Source organism: Ahaetulla prasina, chromosome 14 (assembly GCF_028640845.1).
Source record: "Ahaetulla prasina isolate Xishuangbanna chromosome 14, ASM2864084v1, whole genome shotgun sequence".
Classification (NCBI taxonomy): domain Eukaryota; kingdom Metazoa; phylum Chordata; class Lepidosauria; order Squamata; family Colubridae; genus Ahaetulla; species Ahaetulla prasina.
Genome location: NC_080552.1, coordinates 17,726,668 through 17,745,113, shown reverse-complemented (window position 1 = coordinate 17,745,113; position 18,446 = coordinate 17,726,668). Strand labels below are relative to the sequence as shown.

Genomic DNA, 18,446 nt, shown 5'->3' with positions numbered 1-18,446 from the left:
TGGTCAGAACCTGCTGAAACCCACCTCTGGTGTTGAATGTGAGAAGACAAGACACTTTTCGCAGAAAAGTGAAAATGTTTAAGAGATTCTCTTCCGGAGATATTTGGGCAGCCAAAAATTCTCAATAGAGTTGAACCGTCCAAAATCAGATTTCCTCTCCATTCTTGGATACTTCAGCAATTCTCTGACATTTATTTTTTTTTCCTGGAGAACTAGAGGTCTGGAAACCTCAAAAAGCTAAAAATATACATTATTTATGATCCCTGAACTAAGCACTAAAAGACAGTACTGAGAGGTTACGAAGCATTAAGAGTAAGTTAAAGGGGAATATGCAGGCAGGAAGCACACGGTAATTAATCAAAGGGATTAACTACAGATATTTAGGCAAGATTAATCTATATAACCGGATACTCCAAGAGTTTTCAAAGCGCTCACATTTCTACCTCTTCCACGTTAAATTTAATAAGAATTTATTTTTGTATTCTGGATACAAAAGTCATCTCAACCAGCTACCTCTTTTTTAGCTTGAGCTTCAAAACCATCAGGGCTGAGAATGAGAAAAGAAACAGCTGATATATTTAATTATAGAAAGAACTGCATTCAAAAGGGGTCACCAGCAGGAGATTTAAAAAAAAAAACCCTGAGAATATTTGCTTTCATTTAAAAAATGCTCAGTCCGTAAGACTACGGCTACAAAATATTTACATCCACGTTCTGCCTTTCCTGCCATTTCCTACTCTAAAATATTGCAGGTGTTCAGAATATTTGCAAGGGGACTTTTTCAAGAAAGGGCCAAGAGCTGAGCAGAAAGTGGGAAAGTATCTTTAAAAACGGCACTTCCCGTTATTAGTCAAATTCAAAAGAGTTGGTTGCAGGTATATATTTTAAGCCCCGAGAATGACTAACAAATCAAGAAAATGGTAAAACGGAAATGACACGTCAAAAATACAAACATTAAAAAAAAAAAACCATTAAAAATGGAGCAAAATTCACTTAACAAAAGTTTGCTTAGCAACAAAAATTTGAGGTTGAACTGTAATCGTGCTACCTGTCTTTTTCCCTACATGTTTGCATTCCTGTGGAAAAGTTGTATTAATTCAGTATTGCCTAAGTGTGCTTGTGGTATCTATCAACTCGCAAAACATCCCTGACCTGCTCGCGAGTTGCCATAGGCAAGCCGGATGGGAAACCGACGAGGCAGCCGGCAGCCGAAGACAGGAGTACATTCCAGACAGATCTTTCTCAAGGCTGTCTCCCAGGGTTACCCACAGAGGCTGGAGGGGAGTGATCTCTACAACCCACGAAATTACTCCATTGGCGAATGTGATTGATGACACACCCTGGGGGTGGGGGGAGAGGGAAAACAGGGTCATGATTGGGGCCATAAATTAGGTGGGTTGGGGCCATAAATTGCAGAGTTGGCTTCATTTGGGAACTGCTGACATGGAGCTCCTAATAAATAAGTGGATTTCTTTTGAAGCTTGGCTTGAGGCTCATGATTTAAATAGGGCATCAGTCGTCGCAACGCTGACAACATTTGCATTGTGTGTGCCTTCCAAACAAACACCTGCAAATAATACAAATTTCACTTCTGCATACAGATCTTCTCGATGCATGAAAAAAAAAAAAAATGGGTCAGCCCCACTACAGTAGACCATATCAGGAAATCAACTCCACGGGAAAGCTTAAAGCACTTTGATTGAGATTGGCTATAAAAACAGAAGTTTGCTCTCCTAATTGTGTTGCGTCTCCTCTCCTTTTTAATACTGTCTTCCATTAGGGAGGTGTCTGTCTGAGCCACTTCCGAATGTTATCTCATTGCTCTGGAGTTTGAAAACAAGTTTCCACCCCTTATGCCTAGGTAAACGTTCCTACATATAGGTAGTAGTCCTTCTAAAGGGGAATATTTGTAGTTCAGGGTTGAAATGAGGGGTCCTTTGGTGCTCTCTGAACTTGGTGGCTTTCTTGCAGATGTTTCATGACCCAACTAGGGAACATCTAGAAGGGAGTGGTTTTGTGGATGGAGAAGAAGAAGAGGAAGAGAAAGGGGGGAGGAGGAAGAGGAGGAAAAGGAAGAGGAGGAAAAGAGAGGAAAAGGAAAAGGAGGAGGAGGAGTATGGGGTCCCTGGTGCTCTCTGAGCTTGGTGGTTTTCTTGCAAGCCTTTCATGACCCAACTAGGGAACATCATCAGTGCTAGAAGGGAATTGGGTTGGAGGAGGATGACTGTGGGGTTCTTGGAGCTCTCTCAGCACTGATGATGTTCCCTAGTTGGGTAATGAAATGTCTGCAAGGAAACAACCAAGCTCAGAGAGTACCAAGGACCCCTCGGTTCTCGACTTACGGCCATAATTGGAACCAGATTTTTTGTTGTTTTTGCTAAGCAAGACAGTTGCTAACTGAATTATCACAGCTGCTAAATTAATAACCTGGTTGTTCAATGAAGTCAACTGGCTTTCGCCGTTGACTTGGCTTGTCAGAAGGTCGCAAAAGTTGATCACATGACCCCGGGACACTGCAAACCGTCATAAATATGAGTCCATTGCCAAGCGTCCGAATTCTGATCACCGGAACACGGGGATGCTGCAAAGCTCCTAAGTGTGCAAACAGTCGTAGGTCATCTTTTTCAGCGCCGTCGCAACGTTGAAAGGTCACTAAATGAAAAGTGGTCAGTCGAGGATGACCTGGAATGGATTGGCCACCACGAGAAGAGAGAGCTGAACCAGTCAGGTCACCAGGAGTCTTACGCTACCTTCACTCTTCCTTGAAGGGCTGTTCACACACATTTTCAACAGCCATGAAGGACTCCTTCACAAGGTTTCACGAACCTCCAGAAGGAAACTGAATAAACCTTCTGTTAATCTATTCACTCCAGACATATTTCCTTCTCCAGGTAAATCTCCAAGGAGCAGCAGAAGAAAAGACCAAAAAAAACCCAACACGCACATTTGGCTTTCTCGTGAATGGTGTTGTGTCTCGTCCAATCTCACCTCAGCCGGGGTCTTCTTATCTGCTTCCGAACACGGAAGAAGAAATACCTCCAGCCCCCAGCCCTGGCTCCATGCCCAGACAGGCTGAAGAAGAAGAAATACCTCCAGCCCCCAGCTCTGGCTCCATGCCCAGGCAAACGGAGCAACTAGACCCCTCCCCCTCCTCCACAGCATGTGAGCCTGAGGAAGGTTTATTACCAACAGCTGCCGACTGGAGTGACCCTCGCGTCAGAAGACTTGATAGGCGGAGGCAACAGAAGGAAGGGAGGGGCAGGCCTGGATAAGTGCTGAGTCATGGAGCCACACCCCATGGCCTATATAAAGGACCTGCTTTCTGGCATTCTCTGAGTCAGGCAAAGTCTAAACATATCTTGCTGAAGTCACTTTCTGGTCTCCTGCCTGCCTTGAGGACTTTGCTAGGACTTTGGCAGAGCTGCAGAGGCACGCCTGATTCGGATTTCCCTGACCCGGCCGTGAGCGGAGGAGTGGGACACGACAAACGGAGTGTGTCGGCTGCCAAGGAAAAAAGGGAAACACAGCCCTGCCAAGCCATATTTCGCTTTAAGGAGCATCTGCCAGCTCAAGTGGGCTGTCAAATGCCTTGAGTAAAAAGGCAGGGATTAGTAGAGACGGTCAGAGGAGGAAAGAATTAAACCTGCAAAGGGCAGGAAAACAAGGGATGGAAACTAAAAAAAGATGCGGAGACTCTAGAAAGAGTGCAGAGAAGAGCAACCAAGATGATTAAGGAGACTGAAGGCTAAAACATATGAAGAACGGTTGCAGGACCTCGGTATGTCTAGTTTAATGAAAAGAAGGACTAAGGGAGACATGATAGCAGCCTTTCTTAGCTGAAAAACTCCTGAATTGGGAAGATCTCTCTGTATCCACGGGACGTGGTGGCTCAGTGGCTAAGACCCTGAGCTTCTCGACTGAAAGGTTGGCAGTTCAACGGTTTGGATCCCTAGTGCCACGTAACGGGGTGAGCTCCCGTTACTTGTACCAGCTTCTGCCAACCTAGCAGTTCGAAATGCAAAGTAAAAAAATGCAAGTAGAAAAATAGGGACCACCTTTGGTGGGAAGGGAACAGCGTTCCGTGTGCCTTTGGCATTGAGTCATGCCGGCCACGTGATCATGGAGACGTCTTTGGACAGCACTGGCTCTTTGGCTTTGAAACGGAGATGAGCACCGCCCCCTAGAATCGGGAACAACTAGCACATATGTGCGAGGGGAATCCTTTACCTTTACTTCTGTATCCAAAAGATGATAAGAGGAACTTCTGGATATTTTAATGTCCTTCGATGGAGCTATAGCAGAAACGCCATCCGCCGCTCAATTTCCCCCTGCCTTGAAACAATAAAACCGTATCACAATTTTTTTTAAAATTTGAATTTATATCCCGCCCTTCTCTGAAGACTCAGGGCGGCTTACATTGTGTTAAGCAATAATAAACAATAATGAAACTCAAGGATCGCTGCTCCGTAAAAATGAAAGGAACATCCCGACAAAGCGAAAAGAGAGACTTCGAGAGGGCTACATCAAAAGTGTGTCTTTGTGCACGAACACATTAGAAGTGTGAAAATAAAAGGAAACCACATCAAGAGGCGTTGCTTGTTCATTCTGCAACACTTCAGAAAGGGGAGGCAAAAGACCTCTCACTTCTCCTGTAGCATCTTCTGTCTCGTGCAACATTTTCAACGGAGGATCATCTCTAGACGTTGCCGTCAAAGCTGCTAAAAGACAGACACCCATGGCCACATGAATATTTTACTGGTGGAATTTCCTCACGAAACAGTGCAGAGAAGAGCAACCGGGATGATGAGGGGACTGGAGACTAAAACATATGAAGAACGGTTGCAGGAACTGGGCATGGCTAAGTCTAGTGAAGAGAAGGACCGGGGGAGACAGGATAGCCATCTTCCAGTATTCGAGGGGCTGCCACAGAGAGGATGGGGGTCAAGCTATTTCCCAAAGCACCTGAAGGCCAGACAAGGAATAATGGATGGAAACTGAACAAGGAGAGATTCAACCTGGAAATAAGGGGGGGGGAAATTCTGACTGTGAAAGCAATCAACTAATGGAACTGAAGTTGCCTTCGGAAGTTGTGGGAGCTTCATCACTTGAGACTTTCAAGAAAAGATTGGACTGCCATTTGTCAGAAATGGTGTAGGGTCTCCTGCTTGGGCAGGGGGTTGGACTAGATGACCTACAAGGACCCTTCCAACTCTGTTAATCTGTAGTTTAATGAAGAGAAGGACCAGAGGAGACATGATAGCAGTCTTCCCATACTTGAGGGGCTGCTACAGACAGGAAGGGGTCAAGCTGTTTTCCAAAGCACCTGAAGGCCAGATAAGGAACAATAGATGGAAACTGACCAAGGAGAGATTCAACCTAGAAATGAAGAGGAACTTTCTGACAGTGAGAACAATCAACCCATGGAACAGAAGTTGCCTTCGGAAGTTGTGGGAGTTTCATCACTGGAGGCTTTCAAGAAAAGATTGGACTGCCATTTGTCAGAAATGGTGTAGGGTCTCCTGCTTGAGCGGGGGGTTGGACTAGATGACCTATAAGGTCTCTTCCAACTCTGTTAATCTAATCTAACCATTTTCCCACAGTCCCACATTCTTGGTTTCAACTAAGCAAGCTGCCATGTACAGCGATCCTGTGATTATTTTTGCTGTTCAAGAGCGCACCAGCTATAGAAATATTTTAAATATTTACAGAAAGATTCATGGTTGTGATTGCTAACTCGGCCTTTTTTCTTTCTTTCTAATCCTCTCTTTGGTCCTCCAGTTTGGTAGCCGACCAAAAAAAAAAAAAACGCTTAAAGCAACACTGACCTGGTTTGTACAGTATTTCCTCTCTGCAGCTGTCTGAACAGCTGGGGAAATAGATGCTGCGGGAGATAACTATGGCAGCCCTGTTTGTTTATAGACTCCTTGGTGCATGCCTTTGATTCGTGCCTGCATATTTTTCCTCTTCTTCTCCAGCTAAATGAACCACACCTACTACTAAGTTTCGGAACTGGGTTTCTCGCATTGGGATTGCCCGCCGTCACAAAGCCACCATTACTCATCCGCCTCTTAGCAATGACGGGCGGATGTGACATAGCCACATCCCAATGAGCAGAGTCACGCCACTTTGCTGGAAGAAAGCCGAGGCTCAATGCAAAGGCTCAATCTCTATCGTGCCTATTGTTTTAAGGGCCTTTTTAAGTCTCTGTGTTTAAATCTATATTTAAACACTTTAATATGGGCAGGCTTCAATTCCCAGAATTCCCCAGCCAGCATGGGGAATTCTGGGAGTTGGTTAGGTGCTGATTGGAGAATTCTGGGAGCTGAAGCCCACACATCCTAAAGTTGCCACGGTTGAGAAAACACGGGCTTGGTGCGACGTATACAAATGATCGCACACTGGTTCAGTTTTCGCATCAGAGGTGGGTTTCAGCAGGTTCTGACCAGTTCTGGAGAACCGGTAGCGGAAATTTTGAGTAGTTCAGGGAACTGGTAGCACTTCTGACTGGCCCCGCCCCATCTATTCTCTGCCTCCCGCATCCCAGCTGATTGGGAGGAAATGGGGATTTTGCAGTATCTCTCCGGTGGAGTGGGGAGGGAATGGAGATTTTACAGTATCCTTCCCCTGGAGTAGGGAGGGAATGGAGATTTTGCAGTATCCTTCCCCCAAGAGTGGGGAGGGAATGGAGATTTTGCAGTATCCTTCCCCTGGAGTGGAAAGGAGGGAGGGAGATTTTACAGTATCCTTCCCCTGCCACGCCCACCAAGCCATGCCACGCCCACCAAGCCCACAGAACCGGTAGTAACAAAATTTGAATCCCACCACTGTCTCACATCACAGTAAGCCACTGTTTGTTTAATCAACGCTCACTGAGAATCCACCCACCCACATCCGTTAAGCCAAAAGCTTAACCCATCCCATAATGGCCAACTGAACAAATCATGATTAAATAAACCCTTAGTAAGATGTACAAACTGACAGAGGTTGGCAATGTTAAAAGTAGCAATGTTTTGGGCACATCCAAAAAAAAAAAAATAGCAGACAAATGGTTGCCCTATGTCCCAAAAGAAGAAACAACCATTTGTGGTTGGCATCGATACCACCCGCACGGACGACTCTACAAAAGCACAAATCTTTGTCTCCAGCCAGCCCCGATCATCTTCCTCCATTTCTATAGGATCTTTATATCCAGGCCTAATCAAGCATTCATTCATTCATGACTTTTTTCCAACCCTCGACACAGCTAAGCTTTCATTTTTCTTCTTTTCAGAAACAGTTGACCTTTCAGGGGGGAGATGCAGTGCAGGAGGAGGGGTGGGAGAGAAAAATCCATAATTTAGATTACAGCGTATAAAACAAAATCTTAATTGTCTTCCCCACTGAATGGAGGACAAACCCAAATTGGACCAGGCTCCCCGCAGCTGGATTCTCCCAAAGGACTCCCTTCTATCCCCCAGAAAGTCCCCAATTTGTGGCATTTCTTCCAACAAACTGCTGCTATATAGCATGAGGCATCTGGAAAGGGATCTCTGGCCCACCCACCCCCGTCTGAAGAGAGTTAATGGGGAGGGGGGCATGGATGGGCAGCGAAGAGCTGGAATGTTGGGAAAGCCAAAGGCGTCAGAAAGCGAGCAGGAATGGAAATATTGACATTCAAAGGGAAGAGAAGGAAAGGATAGGGGGGGATAGGTTGGGTGGGTGGGCTCGAGTTTTATTTATTTACTTATTTTTTATAAACAACATGAGGCAGCAAACATGTCTAATACTCCTTCTTCCTCCTATTTTTTCCCCCCCACAACAACAACCCTGTAAGATGGATTGAGCTGAGGGTCTGACCCAACATCACACAGCTTGGCTTTCATGCCTAAGTAACGTGGGACTAGAACTCTCCATCACCTGGTGATTGGTCCAAAGTCACCCAGCCAGTTTTCATGCCTAAGGAAAGACTAGAACTCTCCATTGCTTGGTGATTGGTCCAAAGTCACCCAGCCAGTTTTCATGCCTAAGGAAAGACTAGAACTCTCCATCGCCTGGTGATTGGTCCAAAGTCACCCAGCTGGCTTTCTTGCCTAAGGAAAGACTAGAACTCTCCATCGCCTGGTGATTGGTCCAAAGTCACCCAGCCAGCTTTCATGCCTAAGGTGGGACTAAAACTCTCCATCGCCTGGTAATTGGTCCAAAGTCACCCAGCCGGCTTTCATGCCTAAGGCGTGACTAGAACTCTCCATCGCCTGGTGATTGGTTCAAAGTTACCCAGCTGGCTTTCATGCCTAAGGAAAGACTAGAATTCACCGTCACCTGGTTTCTAGCCTGGTGCCTTAACCACTAGACCAAACTAAATTCTTGCAACCAGCAATCAACATCTTTACTCTTTAGACCAGAGGTCCCCAAACTTGGCAGCTTTAAGACTTGTGGATTTCAACTCCCAGAATTCTCCAGCCAGCATAACTGGCTGGAGAATTCTAAGAGTTGAAGTCCACAAGTCTTAAAGCTGTCAAGTTTGAGAACCTCTGCTTTAGACCAAGCCTTGGGGACACCCTTGGTTGCAACAGTTCTAGGGAAATCTCTGCCCTTGGATAGGTAAGAAAAGACAACTTAATTACAGCTTGGACACAAAACCCAACTTCCCCCCAGAAATTGATCCAGGCATCTCTGCTTCTCCAGATGTCCTGGGCTACAGATGTTTTTTATTCTCAGCGTGGAACTAAATAAAAAACACCAGACCCGATTTCCCAAATATGGATCAACAGGCTTCGATGTTATGCAGATGAAGGATGGTTGTTTGGCGTTTTGTAGATTGTTGTGCAAATCCAGGGTTTTTCTTTAACACATCGGCCTATTAATTCAGAGGAGGGTGTGTGTGTGTGTGTGTGTGTGTGTGTGTGTGTGTGTGTGTGTGTGTATGTATAAATGTGAAACTGGATTAAAACTGCAGTGACTGCAACTCTGGCCATTCGGGAGGACAAAGGCCAAAACCGCATTTTATCTCTAATCGTGGTCGACTAACAGAAGAAGGAATGTCAGAGGAAAAGGCCTGGTTATTTTCAATTTTTGTTTCTTCCCCCAATGCCGGCTCATCGAAATCAAGAAAGATCCCAAAACTGCCAAATCAAGCGGATCTTTTAACAACCAAGCAGAAAAACCAGAAATTCGGAGCCAGGTGGGAGGGGGGGGGCGACGTTTTAGTAATCAATTCGGTTCAACCGAGGCCACCAAGAGCCCGGATCAAGAAAGTCACAGGCACAAAATTGACAGAAAGAAAAAGATCATGCAATCTCGTTCCACGAAGGCATGGATGGAAAGAAAGAAAAACAGGTTGAGGGCAGGGTCCAGGGGATGGGGGGTGAGAACAGAATTGGGGTGGGGGGGAGTCTCAAATCTAGAGCTCAGACCCACCTCGCCAGAGAGAAATCCAAATGCAGAGAACACAATTTCTCATTAAAATCACCACTTCTCTTTCCACACATCTATTCACAGCAGGCTCCCCAAGATCAGCTTACCAAAGCCTGAAGCTATCTCTGGCTGCACCCCGGGGACCACTGGTCCCGTGACTTCAACTGGACTCCAGATCCCATCATCCTTGACCCAGAACAGAATGGCTGGTTGGCACAAGTTGGCCGGAGACTAGGGATCACACAAAGACACCCCCAACCGTAAACCGCGACAAGCGCTTTGCCTGGCCTTTCGTCTTCCCGTGCCAAGCCGCCGGATCGTGGGAACCGAGGGAAGCGTGTACATGTTTCCTCCTCCCCCCCCTCCAAAAAAAAACCAAACTCCGAAACTGGGGGACAGGGAGAGAATCGCCTACCTCCCCCTGTCCCGGGACTCTACTTTGCCCGGCTCCCTCCTCCCCGGCACCCCCAAAAAAAGCCCCCCGCTCCAAGAATGCCCGACGTTGAAATCTTGGAGAGCTCCTCTGCACGTGCTCAGAAGCACTCTCGCCCGATCCCGGCGCGGGGCAGAGGGCGACAGACCCCTCCATCTGCGCTCCCTCCTCTCCAGTCCGCCCCACCCCCCAAAATGAGCCTCCTAAGAATGCCCGGCTTGAAATCTTGGGATGCCTGTCTGTACGCGCTCATCTGTACGCGCTCAGAGGCACTCTCGTCCGACCCCGGCCACAGGACGAAGATGGGGGGGGGGGAACCCTCCATCTGAGCTCTCTCTTCTCCAGTCCCCCCCCAAAAGGCGCCCCCTAAGAATGGCCGGCTTGAAATCTTGGGATGCCTGTCTGTACGCGCTCATCTGTACGCGCTCAGAGGCACTCTCGTCCGACCCCGGCAGGGGACGAAGACGGGAATAAACCCCTCCATCTGCGCTCTCTCTTCTCCAGTCCCACCCCAAAGGCGACCCCTAAGAATGCCCGGCTTGAAATCTTGGGGTGTCCCTCTGCACGCGCTCAGAGGCACTCTCGTCCGACCCCGGCAGGGGACGAAGACGGGAATAAACCCCTCCATCTGCGCTCCCTCTTCTCCAGTCCCTCCCCCCCAAAGTCGCCCCCTAAGAATGCCCGGCTTGAAATCTTGGGGTGTCCCTCTGTACGCGCTCAGAGGCACTCTCGTCCGACCCCGGCACGGGACGAAGACGGGAATAAACCCCTCCATCTGTGCTCTCTCTTCTCCAGTCTCCCCACAAAAGGCGACCCCTAAGAATGCCCGGCTTGAAATCTTGGGGTGTCCCTCTGCACGCGCTCAGAGGCACTCTCGTCCGACCCCGGCGCGGCACGGAGTTGGACGGGGTTTTTTTGAGAAAACCCCACTATCTGAGCCCCGTCCCCCATCCCCTTTCGCCCCGAGCGACTCGCCCGGCTGGGATGCAACCCCAGCCGCGGCCGGCCTTGCTGGCTCACCGCTTCCCCCGCTTCCTCCTCCTCCGTCTTCGTCCATGGTGGAGCAGCGTCGCCCCCGAAGCAACCCCGGAGCAGCAGCAGCAGCAGCCGCAGCAACTCGGTTCGGCCGGGACTCTCCGCGGCCCCTTGGCTTTGCCGCCGCCGCCGCCTCTTATGCAGCTGTTGCAGCTGTTTTCAGTCGCCGCTGGCTCGGCCCGCCCGGTTCATCTGACCCCGGTGCAGCCTCCGCGGAAATGGGCGGACGATGATGCTTCGCCTCTCCCCGGCTCCTTCTGCCTGGCCCCGCCGCCTCTGCCCCGCCTGCGCTGCGCTGCTTTGCTCCGGCCAGGGGAGGGGGGGATGCGCAGGGAGGGGGAGGGGAGGGCTGGAGGGTGGTGGGGGAGAGAGAGAGAGCAATTCAGGGGCACCTCTGTCAACCAACCACCTCCAGGGGGCAGACCCCCAGGGCCAGATGGGGGCTCTCCCACCCCCCCACCCCCCAAAAAAACGATACCGGAGCTCTAGGGATGATGAGCATCTTCTCCATCCATCCATGTTCTTAGGATTTGGTACCCTGGGAAGCTGGAGGGGTTTATTTGCACCCTGATTTGGTTAAGGGAGCGATCCGGATCAGTGGTGGGTTTCAAAAATGGTTAAGCAATGCAGTCCTTAAGTTAAAGGTAAAGGTTCCCCTTGCACATATGTGCTAGTCGTTCCCGACTCTAGGGGGTGGTGCTCATCTCCGTTTCAAAGCCGAAGAGCCAGCGCTGTCCAAAGACGTCTCCGTGGTCATGTGGTCGGCATGACTCAACGCCAAAGGCGCACGGAACGCTGTTACCTTCCCACCAAAGGTGGTCCCTATTTTTCTACTTGCATTTTTTACCTGCTTTCGAACTGCTAAGTTGGCAGAAGCTGGGACAAATAATGGGAGCTCACCCCGTTATGCGGCACTAGGGATTCGAACCGCCGAACTGCCAACCTTTCGATCCACAAGCTCAGTGTCTTACCCACTAAGCCACCAGGTCCCTATAGTCCTTAAATTAGTTGGGCTCAATTTGAGGCTCCATCGTGGGGTCATAAATCGAGAATCACCACCACCATCAGCACACACACACCCCATCTGTAGCATTTCTAATGCTGAATTTGTGGAACACCAAAAATGTGTCCTATGGTTGTGTTTGATTTTGGCTGTTGTGCAAATCCAGCCAATGGTAGTTTGCAGAGATTAGGTGTTGAACCGTAATCTCTGCAAACAGGTGGGTTTCCATTTTTTTTTACTACCGGTTCTGCGGTTGTGGCTTGGTGGGCGTGGCTTGGTGGGCGTGGCAGGGGAAGGATAGTGCAAAATCTCCATTCCCACCCCACTCCAGGGAAAGGATACTACAAAATCCCCATTCCCTTCCCACTCCTGGGGGAAGGATATTGCAAAATCTCCATTCCCACCCCACTGCAGGGGAAGGATACTGCAAAATCCCCATTCCCTTCCCACTCCTGGGAGAAGGATATTGCAAAATCTCCATTCCCTCCCCACTCCAGGGAAAGGATACTACAAAATCCCCATTCCCTTCCCACTCCTGGGAGAAGGATATTGCAAAATCTCCATTCCCTCCCCACTCCAGGGGAAGGATATGACAAAATCCCCATTTCCTCCCGGTCAGCTGGGATTTGGGAGGCAGAGAATAGATGTGGGGGGGGCACTCATCATATCTATAGTTCTGTAAAAATGTTGTTCAACTTTTTCATTTAGTGACCGTTCAAAGTTACAACGGCCCTGAAAAAGGTGACCGAGGTTTGCTTTCCCATGATCCCATGGTCACGGGATCAAAATTCAGACGTTTGGCAACCGGTTCATACTTATGACCGCTGCTGTGTCCCGGGGGGGGTGTGTGTCACGTGATCCCCTTTTGTGACCTCCTGACTAAGCAAAATCAACGAGGAAGCCAGATTCACTGTACAGCCTTGTTAGGAATGGCAGTGATTTGCTTAACAACTGTGGCAAGAAAGGTCATAAAATTCCATAAAATGGAACTCACTGAACTGTCTCACGTAGCAATAGAAATCTGGGGCTCAATTGTGATCGACTTGTATTCAATTCAATTCAAAAGAGGCCAAGCAAATTTTCCATTCTCTCTCTCCCCCTCTCATTCTCTCTCTCTCTCTCTCTCTGTCTCTCTTATTCTCTATCTCTGTTCTGTCTCTCCCTCTATCTCTCTTTATCTTTCTCTCTCTGTCCTTCTCTCTCTTTCTCTGTCTCTTTCTGTCTGTCTCTCTCTCTCTCTTTCTCATTCTCTCTCTCTTATTCTCTCTCTCTGTCTCTTCCTCTATCTCTATCTTTCTCTCTCTCTGTCCTTCTCTCTCTCTCTCTCTCCCTCTTGCTCTCTATCTTTCTCTCTCGCTGTCATTCTATCTCTCTCTTTCTGTCTGTCTCTCTCCAACTGTCTCTTTTATTCTCTATTTCTCTCTCTCTCCATCTCTTTATCTTTCTCTCTGTGTGTGTCATTTTCCCTCTGTCTATCTCTCTCTCTGTCTCTCTCAGTCTGTCTCTCGTTCTCTGTCTTTGCCTGTCTCTCCCCCTCTCCCCTCTCATTCTCTCTCTCTCCAGCTGTCTGTCTCTCATTCTCTCTCTCTCTCTCTTTATCTTTCTCTCTCCCCGTCATTCTGTCTCTCTTTCTCTCTCTGTCTCTCTCCGTCTGTCTCTAATTCTCTCTCTGTTTACCTTTATCTCTCTTTTTCTCTCTCTCTCTCATTCTCTCTCTCTCTCTCTCTCTCTCTCTCTCAATATCAGGACTGCTCATACTTTTGCATGTTCAAAACAGAGCAACGAAAGGCATCCATATTAACGTCTAACCTTTGCAATGGCAAAGAGGTTCACAAGCACAACGAGTTGTGCTTTAGCATTGAATCAGCCGTCTGCTGAGGTTAAGACGTGGGAGATCTTCAGGCAGTACTGACACTCTTATGTTTCCAACTGTGGTTTCGTGGTCTCTGTAGGCCACCTACGTGCTGCTCGAGCTCTCAAATTCTTCTGCTGAAGAACGTCGGCTGGAAACCCCTTTTCATGCAACTAATCGAACTCAGTAAAGAAAACTTCACCTACCTACCACAGTCCTTACAATGTCAAAATGAATAATTCTGATACTTTTCTTTTTTTTTAAGCCCCAGCGATGAGGGACTGAGGAAAACCCTGGATGTTTGTTTTACAAATATAACTTACTCAGCCAAATGAGACTACTTGATTCTTTGATCCTTGACTAAAATGCAAAACAAAACAAAACAACATCTTTGAGGTCAGCAAATGGTGGAAACAAACATAGATCCCGCCTTCAGATTTTGCATGTTGGTTTTATCCGCCCACCTTCTGCCCCCTCTCCTCAAAAACCACTATTCCTGACTGTCTACGGCAGCGGTTCTCAACCTGTGGGTCGCGACCCCGTTGGCGGTCGAATGACAATTTGCCAGGGGTCGCCTAAGACCATCGGAAATATGGGAAGTATACTTGCGAGTCGAAGAATCGTGCTCCAATGGTTGACTCCACGAACCAGCTGCAGGCTCTTCGAATCGCTAGACGAATTCGGCTTCAGGCGCGATGAATTAAAAAAGAGAGAAATCTTTGCTCTGATGTCTCCCTCTCAAGCCAGCTGCAATCACTCCCAATCGCTAGCCTAATCTGGCTTCAGAAGCGATAAACTTAATAGGGGAGGAGTCTCCGCTTTAATGCCTCTGTCCTCAAGGCAATCGCAAGCAGTTCAGATCGCTAGCCAAGACGGCTTCAACATGGCAATAAATTCAAAACAAAAATAATTTTATGGTTGGGGTCGCCACATCGTGGGGAATTGTATTAAAGGGGTCGCCACATCATGGGGAATTGTATTAAAGGGGTCGCAGCACTATAAAGGTTGAGAACCACTGATCTATGGAGATCCTCAATCATCCAGATCAGGGGTCTCCAACCTTGGCAACTTTGAGCCTGGTGGACTTCAACTCCCAGAATTCCCCACCCAGTTTTACATTTCACCCCTGCTTCAATCCTTCTTCTACTTGTACTGGACATCAATGTCCACGGTTCAACCTAAGCTCCGGGATAAGACCACAGTTTGGCCTGCTTCATATTTTTAGGGGCCCCCCCAATAAAAGCAAATCCCATTTTTCTTTCAACCGTTCCTCCGTTGTCTCCAAGTTGGATTGTCAAACCCGCATGACCAGAAAATCCAGACTTAACCGAGGGTAGAACTCCAGGGGAATTTAGCACGCGAGGAGGTGTGATTGGAATTCGTATCAACCATGACACAACAGGTTGGGTGAAAAACACATCCCGAGTTTGAAAAGAAGCTTTACTATAAAAGGAAAACAAAAACAAAAAAAATCTAGAAAAGATGTGTTTTTTAAAATTCGATTGAATTTCCTTCGGAGGCGGAACGAGCGAAGATGGTGTTTTCCAGCTGAGTTTTCTTCACGTGCATTTTGATCAAACCGGTGATGGCTTCATTGCCAAACATTTCGGCCAGTTGCAAAGGAGTCAGGCCTCCCATCATGCTATTGACATCTGCGGCAGCATTCAGCAATAAATAGCAAATGCCCAGATGCCCTGTAAGAAAGGAAGAGGAAGGAAGGAAGGAAGGAAGGAAGGAAAAAAATGAGAGAGGAGAGAGAAAGAAAAGGAAGGAAGGAAGGAAAAAAACGAGAGAGGAGAGAGAAAGAAAAGTTAGAAAGAAAGGAAATAAAGAAGGAAGAAAGAAGGAAAAAGAAAGCAAGAGAGAGAGAGAAAAGGAAGGAAGAAAGGAGGGAGGGAAGGAGGGAGGGAAAGAAGAAAAGGAGGGAAGGAAGGAAGGAAGAGAGAGAAAAGGAAGGAAGAAAGGAGGGAGGGAAGGAGGGAGGAAAGAAGAAAGGAGGGAAGGAAGGAAGGAAGGAGAGAGAAAGAAAAGGAAGGAAGGAAGGAAAAAAACAAGAGAGGAGAGAGAAAGAAAAGGAAGAAAGGAAGAAAGAAGGAAAAAGAAAGCAAGAGAGAGAAAGAAAAGGAAGGAAGGAAGGAGAGAGGGAGAGAGGGAGGGAGCAAGGGAAAGAAGAAAAGGAAGGAAGAAAGAAAGAAAGGAAGAAAAAAAGAAAGAAAGAAAGAAAGAAAGAAAGAAAGAAAGAAAGAAAGAAAGAAAGAAATTTTATGAAATGACTCTCTCTCTCCATTTATTCTAAAACTACCATGAGATTTAATTTTGCTTCTCTATTAATTATTTATTCATGATTAGATTTGTATCTAATATAAACTTATCACATTGGAATTATTTTCTTCTTAAACTACAACCGTATGTGGCAAGTCGGGCTGATGGAGGAGGATTAATCTACAAGTAGTCCTCGACTTACTATTCGTTTTGTGACCATTCAAAGTGAAAAAAGGGACTTACAACGGGTCCTCACACTTGCGACCATCGAGGCATCGCCCCCATGGTCACGTGATCAAAATTCAGACCCTCGGCAACTGGCGTGTATTTATGACGGTTGCAGTGTCCCGGGGTCACGTGATCCCCTTTCGCGAACTTCTGACAAGCCAAGTCAAGCCAGATTCATTTAACAACCATGTTTCTAACGTAACTGCCGTGATTCACTTAACAACTGGCAAGAAAGGTCATAAAATGGGGCAAAATTCACTTAACTGCCTTGCTTAGCAATGGAAATGTTGGCCATAAGTCAAGGACTATCCCTTTAATGTTGCATTTTCTTTTTTAATGTAAATGTCCATCCTACACATACCAGTATGTTAGACAAGGAAGACGTAGACATTTTTTTACTAGGACAGGGGTCGGCAACCTTAAACGCTCAAAAGAGCCACAAAGGTCCTAACTGGAAGCCCCCATTCAATTCTGGAGCTGACCAGAAGTCCGGTTCCCCCACCATAGAGTCTCCTCCTAGCACGGCGTCATTTTTCCTTTACTTCTCCTAACCGAAAGCCCTATCAATTGTGGAGCCGACCGGCGACAGGGAGCCACAGCAGAGGGACGAAAGAGCCACATGCGGCTCCAGAGCCTTCCATTGAGGACCTGTATACTGCACGAATCAAGAAGAGGGCCGTGAAAATATTTGCAGATCCCTCGCATCCTGGACATAAACTGTTTCAACTCCTGCCCTCAAAACGACACTATAGAGCACTGCACACCAGAACAACTAGACACAAGAACAGTTTTTTCCCGAAGGCCATCACTCTGCTAAACAAATAATTCCCTCAACACTGTCAGACTATTTACTGAATCTGCACTACTATTAATCTTCTCATCGTTCCCATCACCCATCTCTTTCCACTTATGACTGTATGACTGTAACTTTGTTGCTGGCAATCCTTATGATTTATATTGATATATTGACCATCAATTGTGTTGTAAATGTTGTACCTTGATGAACGTATCTTTTCTTTTATGTACACTGAGAGCGTATGCACCAAGACAAATTCCTTGTGTGTCCAATCACACTTGGCCAATAAAAATTCTATTCTATTCTATTCTATTCTATTCTATTCTATTCTATTCTATTCTATTCTATTCTATTCTATTCTATTCTAAGTTGCTGACCCCTGTCTAGGACAATGGCATAGGAAGAACCAAGGGAAACCCCAATTCCCAAGCTATTCCAAACTGAATTGTCTTCCTTCTTCATTTGAAAACCTTACCAAGTTGCTTTGGCAACTTCCTTCTTCATTTGAAAACCTTACCGAGTCGCAAATCTTTGTGAGCTCACCTTTATTATTTTCAACAACGACTCTTTACAATAGATTTAGTCTGGTTTATAACCCAACCGCCTTTTTATGCCTGCCTTGAAATCCAGCTTCCACTGGAGCTATCAATAAGGGAGAATTATGGCCATCGTAACATTCTTTCATGAAGGATCCGGGGAGAAAAACCCAATAAAAATGCCCATTATCCAAGCATCAAATAAAAATTTAGGATGATTTTATATCCCAAAGAGGATATAAGTCAATGTCCAAAGTTTACGGAGTACAGAATAATAGAGTTGGAAGGGACCTTGGAGGTCTTCTAGTCCAACTCCCTACTCAAGCGGGAGACCCTTTACCATGTCAGACAAATGGCTGTCCAATCTCTTCTAGAAAACCTCCAGTGATGGAACGCCCACAACTTCTGGGGGCAAGTTGTCTCTCTGAGTAATTGTTCTCACAGTTAGGAAATTTCTCCTTAATTCTAGGTTCCTTCTCCCCTTGTTTAGTTTCCATCTGTTGCTTCTTGTCCTGCTTTGGAGAATAGGTTGACCCCGACTCTTCTTTGTGGCCGCCACTCAAATATTGGAACCCTGCTGTCCCTAGTCCTCCTTTTCAACAGACATCTGTTGTTCCTGTTTGGAACCCTCACCACATCTCTGACATCAATACAATTGAGCGAGTCCAGAAATATTTTACAAGAAGAGTTCTCCATTCCTCTGAAAACAAAAAAATACCTTATCCCACCAGACTTGAAATCCTAGGCTTAGAAAACTTGGAACTCCGTCGCCGTCGACAAGACCTAAGTTTAACTCATAGAATCATCTATTGTAATGTCCTTCCTGTTAAAGACTACTTCAGCTTTAATTGCAATAATACAAGAACAACCAATAGATTTAAACTTAATGTTAACCGCTTTAATCTAGA

General features: G+C 46.8%; 1 protein-coding gene across 1 annotated transcript in view; it reads right to left on the bottom strand.

The window, feature by feature from the left end:
- CYTH3 (cytohesin 3) overlaps positions 1-11,130 on the bottom strand; it is a 72,922-nt gene extending 61,792 nt beyond the window's left edge. Inside the window, exon 1 of the mRNA XM_058157596.1 lies at positions 10,847-11,130. Within this exon, the coding sequence (XP_058013579.1) occupies positions 10,847-10,883 (37 nt within the window). The 5' untranslated portion in view covers positions 10,884-11,130. The remainder of the gene's footprint in view (positions 1-10,846) is intronic.
- Between the last annotated feature and the right edge of the window lie 7,316 nt (positions 11,131-18,446).